General features: G+C 48.6%; 1 protein-coding gene across 5 annotated transcripts in view; it reads right to left on the bottom strand.

Moving 5' to 3' along the window:
- TESPA1 (thymocyte expressed, positive selection associated 1) overlaps nt 1–20,185 on the bottom strand; it is a 37,664-nt gene extending 17,479 nt beyond the window's left edge. The window contains exons 1-5 of one of the 5 annotated variants that reach the window (XM_084836505.1): nt 20,015–20,040; nt 19,068–19,130; nt 13,212–13,384; nt 9,320–9,362; nt 104–153 (exon numbers count right to left, since the gene is read on the bottom strand). In XM_084836505.1, coding sequence (XP_084692631.1) covers nt 104–153; nt 9,320–9,362; nt 13,212–13,371 — 253 coding nt within the window. In that variant the 5' untranslated portion in view covers nt 13,372–13,384; nt 19,068–19,130; nt 20,015–20,040. Of the gene's footprint in view, nt 1–103; nt 154–9,272; nt 9,363–13,211; nt 13,385–19,067; nt 19,131–20,014 lie in introns of those variants that run through there. The other 4 variants (XM_084836503.1, XM_084836504.1, XM_084836507.1 and 1 more) reach the window with 4 other exon arrangements.
- Nucleotides 20,186–20,566: the final 381 nt, after the last annotated feature.

Genomic DNA, 20,566 nt, shown 5'->3' on the forward strand with positions numbered 1-20,566 from the left:
GTCTCCCTACAACCTGGGAGTGTCCCAGCTTTTGGCCCATCTTCCCTCATAGTTAGGGAGGAATGACAGCCAATGACAGAAAAGATGGAAAGATGGCACTTACCGTAGGCAGCAGGAGCAGAGATGCCCTCTGGGAAGGCCTCCACTGAAGAGCTGAAAGCCAGAATCAAAAGCTCCATCAGTACAGATGCACCACTGGTGTCTATTATTTTATCATTCTCTGCTAGCTGGACCATCACAGACAACCAGGTCCCACCCAGCAAGCCCTGCCCTTAAAGTGGAGTCCTCCAGGCTTTGTGATTAAATAAATCAGAGCAGGAGGCATTGATGAGTTGTATGGTTGGTGCTGTTCCACCCTGAGTGCCTGATTTAGCCAACCCTTCTGCCCACGCTCTGAAAGTGTGCTTAGTTTTTGTGCCAACTCTTATCCTTGCTCCCTATCCATTGTTCAGTACTTTTCTCGTCAGCTTCGGAATTTTACTCCCGGATGAGATTTGGCCGCTGTTTGTTCCTGTCTCCACCACCCTCAACCCCTTCTGCCTGTCTTCACATCTGGCAACTCCAGCCTCAGATCCACACGCACCAAAGAGCACTGGGTTGAGTACATTATAGCACTAGGTTCTACATGGCTGAAATCCTGCACGTCGTCACCGAGGAAGAAGCTCCAGGAAACCCAGTGGTGCCTACTTTTGACTGCATCGGTTCAACTTTTAAAGCACAGAGAGCTCTTACAAAAGCTCTTCAGCCAGCTAAAATGCAACTTTTGAGCTTCTGTTTAGAAATGCAAACAATCGTGCAGAGAAGGGTTACCATCAGCAGAGGCTGGTGACTCCAATGTCAGTGGGGCTGTGTGAATCCACTCCGGGATTCAGTCAGAACTCTAAGGGAGCTATTCAAGGTGTTTCACACCTTGGATAGCTCCTTTAGAGTTCTGACTGGTTTCTGACTAAAACCCGGAGCAGATTCACAGCCCCACTGACACCGGAGCCAGTAGTCTCCCCTGATTACCATTTAAACTGCTAGCTTGAAACAGGACCCCACCTCCATGTCAAAGAGAAGGCAAGAAGCATCCAGCCTCTGCTTGATTATGTTCCTTCCTCATCCTCTGACTTCCTCCCTGCAAACCTGTCACAAAGAATGGTAAAACTTGAAAGCCTAGTTATCACTTCATTCGCTTGCCAGAGCAAGGAGAGTCCATCAGTTCCCCTGACTCTTCACAGGTGAATTCACTGCTCCAGCTCTGAAAAATGTGCTGGAGCTGTGGTCCCCTGCGTTCCCCCTGCACCACACCATTGCCCCCGGTTCAGGACTCATGCATTGTTTTTTCAGAAAACATCATGCACAAAGTAGCCTTGGTTAGCAACCCTTCCCCCCTCCTGCACCCTCACCTGATGCTGGCCATCAAACACTGTCCTTCATTCTGGCCGCTGCCCTTACAGCGGCGCCAACAAGATATGGAAATATACAATTCCAATTGTGTGCTTTTCAGAACAGATTGATTTACTCTTCTTTTCTTTTTTAATATTAAAAAGTGTCAAATAATGCTTTCTGCATTCCACTTTGGGGGGTACCGGAGGACAAATACCCTATCCCTCATGCCTCGTTGAGAAATAGTAAAGCAATCATGAGTATCACCTTGCCAAATTCAAGGCATTCAAGGATGGTGAATGGGAAAGAACCAGTATGGTGTGGAGGACAAAACTTCTGGGTGTGGATTGGAGAAACCTGCTGTTGTGCCCCCACTAGAGGAATCATAGAATCATAGAATAGTAGGGTTGGAAGGGGCCTACAAGGCCATCGAGTCCAACCCCCTGCTCAATGCAGGAATCCAAGTCAGAGAATCGTCTTCAGGGGAAGAACTAGAGCTTTCCAGAAACTGAGGGCACATGAAAGCAGGTGCTGGCACCAGACCAGGAGGAGCCTGGGCCTTCAGGGAAGATGGCTGCCAGTCCTTCCCTGTCAGGGGGAGGGGAGTCTGGCTGAGCACCCCCCCTGGCCCCCAGGAGCATCTTTGCCTGAAGCAACAAGCCAGTAGGCCTCCTGTGAAAAGGGGTGCTTGCTTACAAAGAAGGTCTCCTCAGGAGAAAGTGATTCCACTTGGGTAGGACTCTGGGCAGAGAGCTTTAATAGGCAGCAGCTGAGCATGGGTGGGGCTTAGGATCCTTTGTGGTTAAAAGCCTGCAGTCAAAGCTTGCTACATGGTGGAAATGGTGTCTCACCAGCTCCTCCTGCCTGGTTCTCTGGCTGCCTCCTCATGCTTTGTGCTTGAACATTCATGCTACAGACCTTGGGCTCCTGCTTGACTCTGCCACTGCATTGCGTATGTACTTGACTGCCCATGTTTGAATGCTGCCTGTTCTCTTGACCACTTCTGGTCTGATTTATTACTTTGCCTTGTGGACAGCCCTTTCATTGAGGCTGCTCCAGCCAATGCAGGAGCCCTCTGTTCCAATCCCTGTTTAGCCATGGAGCTCCCCAGACTAGATACTATCTCTCACTTTTGGGGCTGCCACCACAGCACGTTTTGTGGCGATAGCAGCCAGCAAAGCTCTTCCCAGCAGCCCCTGGCTGGTGGCCACCATTTTTTCCCCAGATTCTATGTTGGAATGATGCTGTGTAGAATTATGTCCTGTTATTCCCAGATGGATTCTGGGAAAAGACAATGGTGGCTACCAGCTAATTGCAACTGGGAGGAGTGCTGCTGGCCACCTCAGAGGTGAAGCCCAGCAATTTTTGTTAGTTCTAGTGATGGAAACCAGACACAAGCAAAAGTGGAATATTCACATCCAGGGTAGAATGAAGAAATGAAAACCTTTGGATGTGAAATTCACAGTAAGTGGTACTTGTTTCAGTTTACGTTACACAATTGCTTCCCCCTAGTGGAACAAATATGAATAAACTGCTTTTTTTTTTTTTTAAGCAATAGGTGACTATTGGCTCCAGGTTCAGTTTTTTTTTTAAAGGAAACCTTTAAAAAGTGGCCAAGACATTATAGTTTTTCCTGGCTGACAGGTGCGTGCGCGCACACCTGCATTTATCTACTGCTTCGCCAATCGTCTTTCCTCTGCTCCATGTTCAATTTATTAAGAATGACAAACCTTTTGGATCCTTAATGATCAGGGTTGGTGACTTTGGGGCAAAAGCCCAGAGCTCCCTCAGCAAAATGAGAACACCCCAAAACATAGCAGGGCTGGCTTGTGGTGAAGGAAGTATGAACGGTCAAGGGTTTTGTTTGGTCTGCACTTTTTTAAGTGAATTGCTCTGGTTTATTTGTTACATCTCTATCCTGCCTTATTTCCTCTTGCAAAGAACCCAAGGTGTGTTACATAATCCTCCTCTCCATTTTACCCTCACAACAACCCTGTGAGGTAGGTTAGGCTGTGAGTCAGTGACTGGCCCAAAGTCATCCAGTGAGCTTCCTGGCTGAGTGAGACCTAGAACCCAGCTCTCCCGCAGTTCCAGTCCAACACTCTAGCCACCACACCACACTGGTTCTCCCTGCAACATTTATCTTTCTGTTATATGTTCTAGTTATTTATTATTGATCATGCTGTTGTTTTAGTTAACAGTTCTCTATAAAAAATTCAGGAAATTACAAAAATTGAAAAAGTCCTTGGCTCAAAAAAGTACCAAAGTACATGTTTTAGGTTAAAATGCATGCAAAAATTAGTATTGTAGGATAAATCCACACAAAAATGCTTATCTCCTGAAATTGTCCCCTGTATGTGTTCATTTTGGGGGTAGGGGGCCCTTTAGTTGGAACAGCTCCGGAGTCTCCAACCACCTTAATCTGACTGTGTGTGTGTGCACGCGCATAACGTGGGAATAGACTTTTCAGGGGGACAGGGAGGTGTCAATTTCTGTAGAATTTAGGTAACTGTGCATGCCATAAAGCACAGGAACAACCAAGTTGCCAAACAAGTTTAATCAAACAGACAAGACATGGACATCCCTGTGCACACTGCTTTCACTTTGAATTACACAATTGCTCCCCCTTGTGGGATGTACAGGAAAACACATGGCATGAATAAGTTGCTTTCATCGAACAATTTTTTAAGTTGCGGGGAGCGGGGGGGGCACCTATTTAGAAAATGTTTTACATTTTGATCCCATACATCTTCTTTTTCAGTGAGTAGTATATCATTATAAATGTCATTCCTGAGCGTAGAGATGTATGGGTTGTATAAAATCCATTCCATCTGTGTTTCACAGATTGTCAGGAGCCTTTCCTTCTGTCGTCCACCCATCAATGGGTTCAGATTTTTTTGTTTCCAAATTTGTGCAAATTTGCACATGCAAAAATGTGTTATTTCCCCCAAAATGCGTGTTTTCAAGCTTTAGTCTATGGGGGAAATGCGCATTTTTGGCCAGGTTTTTTAAAATGTTGCATATTTTTCAACAACATGTGTGCAAAATTCAGGAAAGTTAGAAAAGTGGTCCGCAAGTCCACAAAATCCATCCAGAAAGCTGGTCCACTGCAGAATCTGCAGGTTAGATTCATGAAAATCCAAACTCACCTGGTTCCGTTGCGGATTTCTCCGACATCCCTACTGAGTTTAGGTTTTTCTAAACTTAGTGTAGGCTTCAGTTTTAGGTTCTTTGGACTTAAGGGGGCTTGTTTATGATTAGACAAGCCTAAGATTGCTATGATAATTTACTAGCAAAAAAATAAGAGTGCAGTCCTATGCATGTTCAGGCAAAAACAAAAGTCCTACAACTCCCAGCATGCCCCAGCCAGCATAGCTGGGAATTGTAGGACTTTTTCTGTCTAAACATGCACAGGATTGCACCCTAAAGTGCTCATACCCATTCTAGCAATGAATGGACACCATTGCTACTGACACAGTAGCAATGGTGTAGTGGCCAATTTTGAAGTGCAGTCGCTCATCATGACAGGCCCCACAGCCATGCCTCCAAGGAGAATGCAGGCAGCTCTGTTGATCCCTATCAACAAAACAGTTCTAGCAGTTTCCATCTCCAGCAGGAACAGGCCTTTTGTAAAGCTAATGGATCTGAATTGCCTATTCAAGACCAAGCCACCCCAAAATACTTTGCATTACAACAGGGAGCAACATACTGTTGCGGGGGAAGTTCATTCCCCCACCCTCACCCATTGTGCAGATTGGAGCTAAGCTCAAAGGGAACAGTGAAGTCTGAGTGGGGGTGGCAGATGACATCAGAGTCCCTGCTAATAAAAAGCCGCCAGCAGTATCTCCCTGTGAGCCCTGGCTCTCCACACCACTGCATACTAGGTCAGGTGAGCAGAAGAGTTAAGTTCCAACGTCCTGCCAGCTCACACTGGCCAGGCAGGAAGTGGGTTGTGTGTTTTTCCTCTTTGTTCCAGTGGTTCTTTGTCTTTCTAATCCCCCTACAATTGGTTTCAGGGGGGAATCAACTAGGCCAGCTCCAGGACATTGTGTGTGGGGGGGTAATTCTGGAGCCTCTCAGGGGAGCGAAGGAACTTTGGATCAACAGATCCAAGGCCATCTGTGACCCACCTAAGAACACCCTGTTTTGGGGACTACTGCTGTTGGGAGATCTTCACCTGCACAGCTTTCCACAGGTAACTGGGGCTTTTGGTTGGCCAGGGTTAGGGTGGGGTGGAGATGCCCTCTGCCAGCAGAGAGTCACCTCTGACCCATGCTAACCTCCTCCAGCCAATGGGTCTGGAGGTTAGGCAGATGGCTCAAAGGCTTAGATGGTGACAACAGAGAACAAGGTTCAAAAGCCCCTGGGCAGGGGTGTTGCTAGGCCTGAGCCCTAATTCTATTTCCCACTGCCTGGGTCCTATTTTTCAGAGCCATAAGTGTCCACTGGTGCCAATGGAAGTTTTTTTCCCTCGGCTTAATTGCCAGGCAGAGGGCAATTTTCAAGGAGAATTGCAGCTGGGGAGAGAAGCGTTAACACACACCTCTTCCCATATTTTGTCTGATGCTGATCTTTAGTGGCCACTCTCCTGTATTTAAATTGGAGCAACTGGAAGTAGATGCTGGTGGAAGCAATGCTTTGATCACCTGAAAAGCTTACCGCTTTCGTGGGAACTCTGGATCTGTGTGGTTTTATTGTGTGAGCTGTACCCGGGGCTGTTTGGCTGGGATACTGAGGGACTGCTTCCACTCAAGAACTTATGATGTGAACTGTTAACTGTGGGTTGTTGCTGGGGCTGTAAAAGCTGACAGATAGTTATTGGCATAAAAGCGTTTCCTGTGACTTGGGGCTTTTCTACATGAAGCTTTTAACCTGCTCCTTTACCAAGACTTCTCCTTCCTGTTCCTTTGTGGAATTAAGGTCTGCTCTTTTAGATGTCTCCCCCCACCCCCAGGGTTTTCTTTCTCTGCCTTTCTATATGTTCCATTTTACAACCACTAGGTGGCACTATGGTATAGCAGAATTATGCAATTGCACAAGATTCCTAGGGCTTATGGTCCATGGGGTCACGAAGAGTTGGACACGACTGAACAACAACAACAACCTAGGGCTTATAGAGGCCATTCAGAAAATAATACCAGACTCTCCCCTGTAAGAAAAAAAACCCATGATAATGGTTGCAAAGACTACTGTGAGTGAGCAATCATGAGTGCACAATAACAGCCTTGTGTAGAAACACTTTTTGCCTTGTCTCTGCGAAGTCAGGTTCTGATACATTCTGCAGTGACCTCCCAGCTCTCCCACCTACATGGCTGTTAAGCATAGATGGAAAGATTGGGCCCTGAAACTTTTAAGGCCTGGTAGTGCCTCTGCCTCTGGGAAAATATATGTAAGTTACTCATCATAGCTCAGTGCTTAATTTCTAAAAGGGGAGATAGAGGAGACCAAGCCTGCCAGGAATCCCTGCCCTCTACACTCAAAAGCCCAACTCTCCTTAGCATGTGGGGATCGGGTGTAGTAAAGAATAGTGAGAGAAAAGCACTCTGCACATGCGTCAGGGTCATTTGTTTTATCATTATTTCAGATTTCCCAGATTACTGGAGAAAAAGATCCCATGACTGAACCCCAGAGATGAGAATTAAGCCCTGATTACGGCAAAAGGACTTGATTTTAATCAATTCCATTATTGATTGTAATGTGAGATTACAATCCCCCCACCCCACATGGTTCATGTCTGTTTCACATCCAGGAAATTCCAGCCTGTTCTGCCGCTGCTCGATCAGCCCCCATGAGGATTCAAAACCCCATAGGTTTGGTCACTTGCACTGTATTGAGGCCGGCCCAATTGGAAGGAGTGTTTTTTCTGTTTGGGCGCTTAAACCGAAACAAAGGCCCAACCCCGCTGACCTTCCTGCCTCAGCAGAGCGCTGGTGTAATCGCTTGCCAGGATGCAGGGAGATAGGCAGGGAGGATGTGGGCTCCCTCCCGTGTGGCTTGTGCCACTCATATGATCTGTAGTTTCCTGTGCCACATTTAGCACATGTTGGAACTGAGCACTGGACTCTTAGGAAAGCCATCTCTAGGTCTACTATACGTGCCGGACCAGGCAAAGCAGCTGGGGCTGTGTCGCTGGACCAGTTTTAAGCTGTGCGTTGTTTTAATCATTCAGCAATTTAATGTTGAATCGCCAGAGTGTTCGGTGGCGCTCATTGCAAATCTCTTGACAGAAGATATTCTGGCTTCCAAGCACAATTCCAAGTGCTGATTGGGGTCTACAGGGCACTTGAAGGACCACCTTTTCCCATCTGAACCTGCCAGGGGATTAAAATCAGGCTCCAGTGCTCCAATCTGGGTTCTTCTGACTCTGTACTGGCTCCAAGATTGTGTGGGCCCTTTGGCACGACACCCTCCATGGGCTCCCTCCTTGCTCAGGGAGTCCGCCTTCTCACCACCATTGTCACCAGCTGCTCTTGCCCCTCATCCTTTTCTCGCCATCACTACCACCTGCTGGCTTGACAGGCAGCGAGCCAGGGAGCAGGGAGGCCATGGCACCTGCTGCTCCTCCTTCTCACCACCATGTTGTCTGTGCTGGAACGAAGGGCAGGGGAACAAGCAGGTTGCAGTGGTGGAGAGGAGGAGCAGGTCCAGGGGGCTCTGGTCAGTGGGGTCTGGGCCCCCAGCAGGAGCCCAGTCATGCTGAACCTTGATGCTGGTCCTGTTCTACCATTTTTAGTAAGGTGGGTGGAACCCTTTCAGTTTTGCCTTCAGCTTGGTTCAGACATGCATGTATGAATAAGCCATCACTGCTCAAATGCCACATTTGGAAACGCCATAGTTCATTGTCCCAAATACAATGCCCGGTGATGTGGCTAGGGCATTTTAGACCCCGGACTTAATAGTCATAGGGCACAATCCTATGCATGTTCAGACAGGAAAAAATCCTTCAACTCCCAGCATGCCCCAGCCAGCCATGCTGGCTGGGGCATGCTGGGAGTTGTAGGACTTTTTCCTGTCTGAACATGCATAGGATTGTGCCCTTGGTGGGGGAGAAGGGGTTTTTGATGGCCATGTCTGCTTCCCAACTAAAGTAATATACAGCTAACTTTTCGCCTGCCCCCCAGCCGCCATGCCATGCTGTACGACAGCTTCCACCTTCCTCATATGATAGAGGGGAGGAAATGGAGTTTGCTTCTGTTGCATGAATGCTAAACAAGTTTACTTGGAAATAAGCAGCATTACGTTGTAGAAAAGGATTTTATACTCTCTCTCTCACACACACACACACACACACTCTCTCTCTCTCTCTCTCTCTCTCTCTCACACACACTCACTCTCTCTCTCACACACACACACACTCTCTCTCACACACACACACACTCTCTCACACACTCACACACACTCACTATTGCTCATTTTATTATTTTATAGATAGAATAATATGAGCATCTATAACCATGTACATACCTGCTCCTGACTACCTTTTTTAAAAAAAATAAAAATGAGGAAAGAGAGGCTCCCTGGAGTGGCCTTCCCTACCCTGGTGCCCTCCAGATCTGTTGGACTGCAATTCCCATAATTCTCAGCCTACACAGCCAGCACAGCCTACACAGCAAGTTGCAGTCCAACACATCTGGAGTGTGCCAGGTTGGGGAAGGTAAGTGTTCTTGTAGGGGGGCTGCAGGGCCCCTGGACCTCAGCCCCAAAGTCTGACCGCAGGACAAGGCTTCTCAAGTGGAGAGCAGCTCCAAATCTGCCCAAGAGGCATTCAGCGATGAGAGATGCTGCAATTTATGCAGAGATATGAATGTGTTCTTATTTCTGGAAATGACAATGTTCCTTCTGGACCCTTTTTAGCAGCCTAGCAGCCTTGAGTGTGCCATAATGGCCAAATGCACTCTGCCTACCTCTTGCCACCTCCTTGACTCCTGTGACCTCTCTCAGGTAGACTCACCTGCATTCCTCCAGCCAGCTCGCAATCTCATTGGATGAGCTCCCTGTTTGAAACACAGAAACACAGCTGAATGGTGGCTGCTGCTGCTGCTGCCCCTTGAGGGCTTTTCAGATGCTTTTCTTGTGGTGAGGTATGTTGCCTCCTGCTATTGCGAAGGCAGATCACCCCGGCTGGCCACCAGCCCCTTCTATGGGAATGTCTCGGGAGTAACCTTTCTGGGTCAAGGAGAGGGCAATGCAGTCTTTCTCCAGCCTGGTCCCCTGTGGATGTTTTGGGCTACAACTCCCATCAGCCGTCACCAGCTTGGCCAAAGGTCGATGATGGTGGAAGTTGTAGTCCAAAACATCTGGTGGGCGCCAGGTTCAGGGAGGCTGCTTTAAGGGGTACAATTTGATGCTTATCAAGGATTTGATCAGTATAGCGCAAGCACAACTGCAGTAAGCATAAGGGGGTGGAGGCTTTGTGGATCTGCGAAGGAGCAAAATGGGGTGGACATTTTGATGGAGTTATGAGAAGGTTGTGGCAGCTGCAGCAGCGGTAGCATTACAGCAACCCTAGAACCCATAGACCTGCAGACTAGAAGAATACCTTTTAGGGAAGTGTATCCGTTTCATAATGAATGTAAATTTGAACTGGATGCTTTGAACTTACAAAACAAATGCCAAGAGCAACAGGTGGCTATGAATGAGGCTCATTTTGTCCCCATTCGTCACTCATTTGGATGGCTTTCCTTCTCCATTCTTTCCCCATTCGTCACTCATTTGGTGGTTTTCCTTCTCTGGCAGCAGCAGAGATCCTCCTGCGGGCTGCTCCCTGGTAGCCATCATTTTCTTTTCCCAGAATCCCCAGAATTCCCCAGAATCCCTGGACATTGCATTATGCCAGGGCATTTAGAAAAGAAAAATGGCAAGTGCCTCCACCATTGTTTTGTGGTGGCTGCCACTTTCCATGGAATGCCCTGAAATGATAGAACACCAAGGGCATTCTGGGAAAAGAAAATGGTGGCCACCAGGAGCCAGCCACTGAGAGGATGTCTACTACTGCCACAGGTGGCACCAAAGAAGAAGAAGAAATAAGTGGGGAAAACCGTAATGGTAGTAATTAAATGAATAAGATTTAAATGAATGAATAATAAAATGAATGCAATTTAATAACAAAACAAGTGCAGTTTTTAAAATAATGAGAATGGATGGAATAATCCATGCCTGTCTGTGTGCAGATCCACAAAGGGTGACTGACTCTCATTATTTTGGCCACTGTATCAGCCAGGTTATGAGTCATGAAGACACTCTTGCTTTGGGCTGCCTTTCTCCTCACTCAGCAAAGGAGGAATCCTGCATTCCTTAAAGGAACACCCAACCTCTCCGAAAGCAAGGCAAAAGTTTATGCTGGAATGACGCTATGTTACCTGCTAGCATGCAAAAAGCTGGATGGGGAGAGGGGAGGGAGGATTTGCAGAGGAGAAGCAGTGAGTGGGGGGGGGTGCTCAGCCCTCTCCCTGCCTTCTGTGTTTCCCCTCGAAACCATCCCCCTGAGTTTCTCCCTCAACTGGGATTTCCCAGATGTTTTTGCTGGTCAACAAGGGGTTGCAGAGGAAAAGAAATGGAGGGGGAAAGGGTTATGCCCCCTCTCATCCACCACCATTTGCAGGGAAGAAGGAACATGTTGGAAGGGGATTCTGAACCCTTTTCCCCCCATCCATGTGTTGTTCCAGAAACTCCCTCATCCCAGTTGTTTTCCTCGATTAGGCACTGAGATCAAAGTAAACAAGTACTGCAGGGGGGTAACAGCTGGAGTAAGCAGTTTGGAGGAGAAAGCATAGGACTCTGGTTCACCAGCCCTTTCCTAAGGGCCGCTTTTCTGCTTTAAATCACACACATGCACTTCCATGGTTCGCTTATTTGTGGCGTGTGCGTTTTTGGCACAACCCACGGTCTGATAAACGGCTTGTGCTGCCATCCTACCTAATCGGACCCTGGGAAATGCTGCATTGAGAATCCATGTGGGCGTTCGTTTGTTTTCAAGACAGACATTTGTTTTGGTTTGTCACGAATATTAGTTCCAGAGTGCAAAACAGGCTTTGTTTCACACACTGAAAAATCCCCCTTGCTGGACCCATTTCCCCGCACTTGCAGGAGAAAAAGAGAAAGTGAGAGGCAGAGGGGGGAAAGGAAAGCGGGGGTAGAGGAGAGAACAGAATGACTCGAGAACATGGGTGACTGAGCACATGAGGCCCGCCACTCAGTGGAAAAGTGCATGGCTTGCTTGCAAAGTCCCTAGAATCACCTGTTACAAGTGTCTCTGGTACCAAAGGATATAGCAACAATGGGAAAGTTGTTGCTCTTCAGATGTGGCTGGACTCGAACTCCCATCAGCCCCAGCCAGGTTGCCCCCTAGTTGGAGATTATGGGAGTTGGTGTCCAACAACATCTGGAGAGCTCAGAGTCCCCACCCCTGGGCTAGGGAAGAAAAACATCTCTGTTCAAGACCTGGGAGGGGGGGCTTCTCACAGTGAGAATAGACCAACTTTCCCCAACTTGGTGCCCTCCAGTTGTGTTGGACTATAGCTCCCGTTGTCCACCAGTCACCATGTTGGGGAAACCTGGAAGAGATAGTGCTGGGCTTGATGGGCCAGTGACCTGATGTGGTATCAAGGTGAAGGCCAGGTGCGGCGTCAAGGGTAGGCATGGCTGGGCACTTGCTGAGGGCCCACACCCCAGCAGCGGCCCACTGACAAGAGCCCCCTGGAGTTGCTTCTCCGCTTCGCCACTGCATCCTGTTTTTTCACCTGCCTCTCGCTCTGGCCCAGACAACGGTGGTGGAGATGCCATGGCCTGGTGGTGGAGATGCCATGGCCTGCTTGCTCGCTGGCTTTCTAAGCCTGTCAAGCAGGAGCAATGATGGGAAAGGGGAGGAGCAGCAACGGCACCTGGTGACAATGGCGATGAGGAGGTAGATCAAAGAGGGAAGCGGCCCACTGAGGGTGTCTTGCCCAAAGGCCCTCAAAAATCTGAAGCTGGTACTGGTGAAGGGAGACATAATGTAAAAACAAAGCAGCAGCAGCAGCAGCCTCCCAAAACAACCCCCCACAGTGATGATGGGGGGTGGTGGCTTTGCACAGCATAAGACCTGCATACCAACAAATCAAATGCTGGCTCAGTTGTCAGCATTACCTCCTCCCTCCCCCACACCCAGCATGATTTGAGGCAGGTTGTCCACATTTCTTTTTAAGCACTACATTCCTGTTTATGCATTTATCTATTCTGTCATCACCTCCTTGATTTTAAAAAGTTGGTGATGTCACAGGGGGCTAGTCAATCAGTACCATGCACAGCCAACTTCTGCATACGGACGGGCGAATCCTGCAGCAGCCAGCATGGGGTGGGGGTCCGCCGCCGGGCAATTCGGGCCCCTTGGGGCCCCATGGGTTCCTCCAGAGCCCTGTCCCGTCTGCTGGGATGGCAGAGTGGCTCTCCAGCTGTCTAAAAGATGCGATAGGCTTATATAAGCCTTTCGTTTTAGCCTAGCCAGTGCTGGAACAACACTGTTCTATCAGCTCTGGTGCCTTGTTCTCCAGACCTTGACTTGTGGTTGACCTTCTGTCCTACTGACCCTTGGACACCTGTTTTGACTCTGTTCCTGGACTGTGTATGGTAACTTACTGGTCAACTGTGCTTTGACCTTTGCTTGTATCTGGACCACTCCTGCCGTAGCCTGATCCCATACTGGACTGGAACTTTTGTGTGTGACCATTTGCCTGTTCTGTTGCCTTGCTGTTTGGATTGCCCCGTAATTTACCCTAATGTTGAGTCTGATTCGGCCATAGCAGGACACACATTAAGAAGGCCTGTGGGTGTGTTGGATTCAGTGTATACATGTGCAGCTGTCCCACCTTGCGAGAACCCATTCTCCGCGAATGGGGGCTGTAGCTCCGGCAGGGCATGGGGCGCCTCCTCTTCTGCAGCGGTGCTGTGCCACGCGCACCTCTGCTTGGCCCATGCATGCCGCCGCTCCCAGGAGGACTGGCTCAGCCATGAGGTGCAATTGTCCATAGCTGTTGAGAACCTAGGGAGAAATGGAACAGCAGGGAGCTGAGACCTCAGAACGTTCGATTTGACAGCGTTCCTGATCGTGACGCTTGGGTCACTGACAAATCAGTTTACCAGCCTTCTGATACCTGGGGCATAGAGTCCCTTTCACCATCCCCAGGTTTAAATCAGAGCGACGCTTCAATTCACACTCAAAAAGATGTTGGGGTTGCTGGCAGATCATTTCCTTCTTAGGTAGATGGCTGGTTAATAAACCAGGATAGCCGGCTAACAGTTAGGACATCTTTCTCCAACCCAGTAACCACTCAATATGTTTGATTACAACTCCCATCTTCTGAGTGTTGGGTTACAACACCATGGGGTGATGGGTTTTGTAGTCCAATGCATCAGCAGAGCAAGATGGTTTAGGCAATCATCGGACATCTCTGTGCATGCTTGAAGGAGGTGCTCTGGGTGGGTGGGTGCGAGAGAGAGAGAATTAAACACCACAGTTTTCTGCTTGGAACAAGCAGAGAGAGAGAGAGCTGTGTTCACTGAAGGCTCCTTGAGAGTGCAGGCAGCAGTGCCCTCAGAACGGGACTTTGGGGCAGACATACAGGGCCCCATTCTTCAGAATGAGCAGGAAGGGCCCAAAACGCAGCAGGGCTGGCTTACCACACTCTGAAGCAAGTGGAGTAATATACTTGACCATCTAAAGAGGGGAGCCCCAGTAAGACCATTAAGTCCAAAGCCTAAAGTTACCTAACTACACCACTGAGTGCAGGGCTGGGCTCCTCTCTGGGGCTCTGACATGGAGTAACAGATTTCCTGCCTCATAGCAGTGCCTGCTGTTTGCCTCGAGTTGTGCTCGACTTGTATATCTGTAAACAAAGTAAATATTACGACGACACCTTAAGTCTTCAGTGCCCTCTCATACAAGGGAAACTCAATCTAGATAATGCTGCCCCTGGCCATTTTCACTGCTGGGGAGTGGGGAGCATGCAACAAAACAATCTATATTTACTTTCTTGATCCTCCATTCATCCTGCCACCTTAATCTGGCTCTTCTGTGTTGGGAGTTGGGAAACCATCTGAAACCTATTGCCCCTCTGAGGCAGCCCTGGAGCTGCCTGCGGGAGAGAGAAGAGGACCTTTGCGTTCTTTCTGGGCGGGTTCGCACATCACACTAAGCCACCTTGGAAGAAGCCACTATGGGTTGGTTGTTGGCTTGCTAACCCAACAAACGATTGGGCTTGCCATGGCTTGTTTCCCCCAGCATTCCCCGTCAATCCTCCTACTGGCTCTGGCACGCATCCCAGGCACCTTTGCAGCAACAGTCCTCATTTCCTCGGCCCCTACCACAGTTTTTGCTGCTCTGGCCGGCCTGCTCTGTAGTCATTCCCAACAAACCATGACAAAGTCACCTTGCCAGGTTTGGACAGCACAACAAGCCACCATGGGTATCAACAACCCTAAAACAAGCCATGGATTCTCAAGGTGAAAAATAATCTCCCCTGAGCAACTGGGCCAAGTTTGCACAACACGACAACCCACCATGAGTGATCTGCCGTGGTGGGTTGTCATGTTGTGTGAACCAGATCACAGTCTTAGGATCGCCCAAAGCACCCTCCTTGTGTCAGAGGACAGACTTCCTGGACAGTGGTGATGCTTCTACAGCAATTTTCCTGCAGCAGGGAATCCCAGGTGCACCTCCCAGAGGGACGATGCGGCTGCAGATGAATGGGCAGAAAGAGGGGAGATCAAAAGTGCGGGAGGCTTTTCCATTCCTCCAAAGGGCAAAGAGCAGTGAATGCATCTGATGTAGTAGCATACATTCTTGAGCTACGCTCCATCCCCTCTTGCAGGCCACTGTTTGGGGTTCATTGACTTAGGGAGTGGAATTGTGATGGCTTCCAGCCCTATCTGAATGGGCTTCTTGGCAGAAGGTGCTTTTCCAGGGATCTGAAAGGGGTTTGTTTCCGGTTTAGGTGACCAATGGTCTATCAAGTCTTCCAGCATTCTATTTCCCACAGTGGCCAAAAAGATGCCCCAATGGGAAGCCCACAGCAGGACATGAGTGCAAGAGCACCATCCTGCTCATGTATCTCAGCAACTGGTATTCAGAGGCCTACTGCCTCTAATATTGGAGATAATACATAGCCGTTATGACCAGTAGCCATTGAGAGCCTCATCCCCCATGAACTAATTAAAGCTGCTTTCCTCGCGTCAAGGAGAGTGACAGGCAGTGCCATTATCTCAAGCACCACTCACAGCTTCAAGAGCCTCATTTCCTGCTGGTGGTTTGAGCAGAGATCAGCAATCTATCAGTAAAGCCCACAACAATTGGAGGGGGTGGGTTGAGTGGCCGTGTTATCCCGAGGACCGAACTAGATGTGATGTTTGTCCCAGAGCTTGCCGTGGTATCATACTTGACTTTATTATTTTTTAACCATTAATCGGGGGGGGGGGGAGCTGGATAGGGTGAGAGGAGGGAAGTTTAACCCTTTGTCCCCCACCAGATCAGACCCTCCCCAAACCTATTACTTGCAATGGGTGGAAAACATCTTGTTTGGCCCTCGGTCATAGCATGACTGTTGGGAAGCTTAGTGGCCTAGTGCGAACCTGAGTCCAACCGATATCGTCTGGGCAGCTGAATCAAGCACCACCATCCATTTTTTTTCTTCCCTCATCCCTCCCAATCTTTCATTATTTATTTATTACATTTAGATCCCACCTTTTTTCCTCTTGCAAGGAGCCCAAGATGGCTTACACAGTCCTTCTCTCCATTGTATTCTCATAGCAACCCTGTAGGTTAAGCTGAGAGTCAGCGACTGGCCCAAAGTCACCCAGTGAGCTTCATGGCCAAGTGGGGACTAGAAACCGGATCTCCTGAGTCTCAGTCCAACGCTCTCACCACTACACCACACTGGCTCTCCCTGCAACAGTTACCTTGTGTCTCACCATGACTTTTTAGACTGGGTGCCTGACGGCAGGGACTGTCTGATGCTTGATTCTTGTAAGCAGCTCTGGGGGTCTTTTGACTGAGAAGCAGGATAGAAATGTTTCAAATAAAAGAAATAAGAGGTGCAACCGTTCCTTTAACATTTCTCTGCCATGATCTCCATAGTTGGGCTAGCCTCTGGGCCCTTAACTATAGCCAGCTACACAGAAAAGTAGCAGATGAAGTGTTTCCTAAGCCATGTGGGGAAAGGAGGCCACCTGCTTCCATTTTTGTGTGTGTCCGGCTGCTGTTAAAACCACAGGAGTAGGTTCAGTTTAAAAAAAAAAAATGACAGCCTCATTTTCTGAATAGGTGAACATGTTGTGAGCGTGTATTGCATTTAACCCAAGGCTTGGTCTAAAGCAGCATTACCCAAGCTCCCCCCCGCCACAATGTGTTGGACTGCAATGCCATCATCCCCAGGCAGCTGGCTGAGGTGATGGGAGTTGTAGTACAACACATCTGGAGGGCACTCGGTTGAGAAAGGCTAGTATGAAGGCATATGATGCAGCAACCTCTTTGATGCTCTGGGCCAGGTCAGTGGAATTCCCTTCCACAAGCAGTAGTGATGGGCACCACTTTGGATGGCTTTAAAAGGGGATTGGACAAACTCATGAAGGAGAAGGCTACCAATGGCGCTAGTCCTGATGGCCATATGCTACCTCCAAATCAGAGGCAGTGTGCCTATGTACACCAGGTGCTGGGAAACACGGGCAGGAGGGTGCTGTTGCATTCACGTCCTGCTTGTGGGTCTCCCGTGGGCATCTGGTTGGCCACTCTGTGAACAGAATGCTGGACTAGATGGACCCTTGGTCTGATCCAGCAGGGCTGTTCTTATGCCTGGATGGGAGACCCTAAATACATTGCCTCAACCTCCATGGTGGAGGAACTGGGATGATATCAGTAATACTATGCATGCGCATGTGAATCAGCCCTAAGATACAGTCAGGTGGGCTTAGATCCCATTCTTATGTTGCAAAACAGCCTAATAGCCACTTGAAAACAGATCTGTTTTGTGTTGGCAAGCACTACTGAAATTAATGGAATGGCATGGGCAGCTTTTTCCTCCGCCCTGCAGTGGTCCCAGTACAGTCCTGTTTTTCATACAGCTGCTCCATGGATATAGTCATGTGGGACAATGCTAGCTAATGCGTGTGAATGCGTCAGGGATGATGGTTGTGCCCCAAATGACCCAAAACAGAAGAGAAGGTATTCTCGGGCACCTGGAAATAACTTTTTATTAAGCCCAGTGCTTTTCGGAAAGGGAAGTTCCTTCCTCGGGGGCTGCACTGGAGCAGCTTGAAAAAGAGGAGGCATTGGCAAGGTTTTCTGCAGCGTATTTGGAGAAAGATACGTGGCCCCTGAGGAAGGACATTCCTTTCCAAAACACATTGGGCATAATAAAAAGTGCTTTTCAGGCACCCGTGAATATCTTCGCTTCTGTTTGGGGATACGTGACAGGTTTTCCCCTCTGGCTGCTTCCTTGTGCCTGAAATGACACCTGATGGGAGGGGCGGCCCTTCAAAGAAAGAGCGCCAAGGTTTCTCTCTCTCTCTGTGGGTGTCTCTTCAATGGGCAGTTCACCCACAGGAATGCGGCAGTGTCTGGGCCCAGGACACAAATGTGTGATGAGCCAGCATTTGGGAGCTGGGGCAGAAGAGACATGGAGTGAGTCATGCGCTGGCTGAAGGTGAAGCCCTTTGGGGTTCGGGCAGAGCCTCTCCTGGGGGAACTGATGCAAGTTAAGGGCTAGCTCATCCTCCTCCAACCTGGTGCCCTCCAGATGCTTTGGACTGCATGTCACATCATCCCCAGCCAGTTTGCTTTAAAAAAAACAACCACAACAGGGGGGGGGGATCCAGGCTAGCCAATGATCCAAATGGGCAGCAGCCAGTGGTGTGGCGAGAATCTGGGCAAAGCCCAGCCAACCAGGTCAGAAGGCAACCTTAGATCTACTGCCCAGCAGAAGTGCCTCTTTACCTCCATGGATGCTCTGTGTCTGACATTGTACATACAGCAAATATGTCAGACACCATCTTCTCTAATCCAAAGGAAATCAAACCTGGGCAGCACGACCCTCCCGGGACTTCTCACCACCTTGGGAAGCAGGGAGGTTATACGATAAAAATGTGGGTCTCGGTAACTTCAAACCCAAAGTTAAGGTGCAAAAATATACATAATTAACAAGATATAATGTTAAAACATGTCAATATTAAAAGCATTGTATCCAAAACATAGGCATCTAGAATGAATGTCTGCCAAAGATATATGGATATATATTCATCCCTCCAATTAAAGGATTTTTAATGAGAGCGCAGGCCATTGAAGTGGTGAGTTATCGGCTGCCTTTTTAAAAACATAATTATTTTGTTGAGCCTCTGTCAGTACAGTTGTTGATTTGTTATGTTTTTACTTTGAAGTTTTGCACAGGCCACTGACGAAGATGAAAAGCTGAACTGAGCTTGGCCCATTTGTAATTTTTTTAAGTGTGTGTATGTGTGTGAGAGAGAGAGAGTATCATATTGTCATATGTCTCCTTTTATATTACATATTTATATTTTTGCACCCACCTTAACTTTGTTTTTTGTCAACTGTATATATTGTTAAGGACTATTGGTGCTTTGTTGTCATCATCTCGGTAACTTCATTCATCAGTCATTAATGAAATGATCGATGCAGCGCTACTGAACAGATCTTGCATTGAAAAGTTGTAACTTACCTCAAGTCTAAAAGAGGGGGCAGGGGAAAACATTTTTAAATCTCCAGCCATTCCCAGGCACAGCTAGAAAGGAGAGAGAAGCTGTGGTTTAGGAGCCCCTATACAGCCCACTTTGGCTGGGTTCACACAACAGGCTAACCCGCACTCATGGTGACCATGCAATGTGGCTTGTTAACCACCCTGAACAACCTAACAACAAACCATGGGTTCTCAAGGTGGCTTGTTTGAGGGAAAAATAAGCCACACTGCATGGTTAACAAGCCACCCATGGTCCAACAACCCATGGTCAAACAACCCACGGTTCAACAACAACCCACACTCAACCACTGAGTATGGGTTAGCATGTTGTGTGAACCCAGCCTTTGTGCCTCTAAGCCCCTTCCACAGTGCTGTCATGGTTGTATCCCCTAGTCCAGTGGTGGACAAAAGGTTGATCAGGATCTCCTGGTAGATCACTGGGTGATTTGCGACAGATCGGCAAGGGTCTACATTTTCTAACAATAGCAACAACTAAAAGGCTTCTCTCTCTCTCTCTCAATCATGCATGCACGCACACTTAGGTTACTGAAAAAGAAGACGGGGCAGGGGGGGACCGGGAGTGGATTTGTGTGCGAAAGGACTTGTGCATGAAAGGCTCTGCTCTCACATCCCTGGGTTGACCATACACTCAGAGGAACCCTGTGCCTTAATTCTTAGTGTACGTCCACCCACCTGCGCAACTGCTCTGCACCAGGCTTTGATTGGTGGACATCTGGCTTCTGGGGAGATGTCAAGCCCCATGTCTGGCCCCTCATGCCCTAGTCCCACCCGATAGTTCTGCCCCGGTGCCTCATGTTCCGGTTCTGCACCTCCTCCACACCTCCCCTTGCATCCGTTCAAACCGTGCTATCGGACTTAAGCGGCCCCTTCCCCCCACCCCGTGGAGCTCTTCTGGTGCTGCCGCTTACCTGGCTCTAGGAAGAGCAGGCAGGGCCCCAGGAAGGCCCGCTGGAAGTGTTGGCATCCCTCCCTGAAGAGGTCCCATCCATCCTGGCTACCCGGCGTGGCACTAACAAACGCCCTTGCCCAGCACTGGCCCACTCCCCTCCCAACCTCACCATATCTGCGTCAGCAGAGAATGGAGGAAGCTGGTCTGTTTTCAAGAGGAAACTTTCGCATTCATCTGTGTGTGTGTGTGTGTGTGTGTGTGTGTGTGTGTGTGTTTTCTTTGCTTGTAAAGCTTCAAACGGTGGCCCACATCCGGCACTCACCAGTGAGGAAAAGCATAACGAGCTGCTGAGTGATGGCAGCAAGTGGAGAAGGCCTCAGTATATATTGGGTTTTCAGATATTTCCTGACATTCTTTTAATTCTTTTTTTTTTAATTACAAGCCCTTTTCTGTACCTTTTCTAGCTCTGTGCCAGCTCTGCCCAACAGATGTGTTGGACTACAACTCCCATAATCCCCTAGCAAGTGATGCTGATGGGATTTGCAGTCTGACACATCTGGAGGGTACCAGG

This window comes from Heloderma suspectum, chromosome 2, assembly GCF_057233095.1.
Source record: "Heloderma suspectum isolate Gila_16-S chromosome 2, 16-S_ref, whole genome shotgun sequence".
Lineage (NCBI taxonomy): Eukaryota > Metazoa > Chordata > Lepidosauria > Squamata > Helodermatidae > Heloderma > Heloderma suspectum.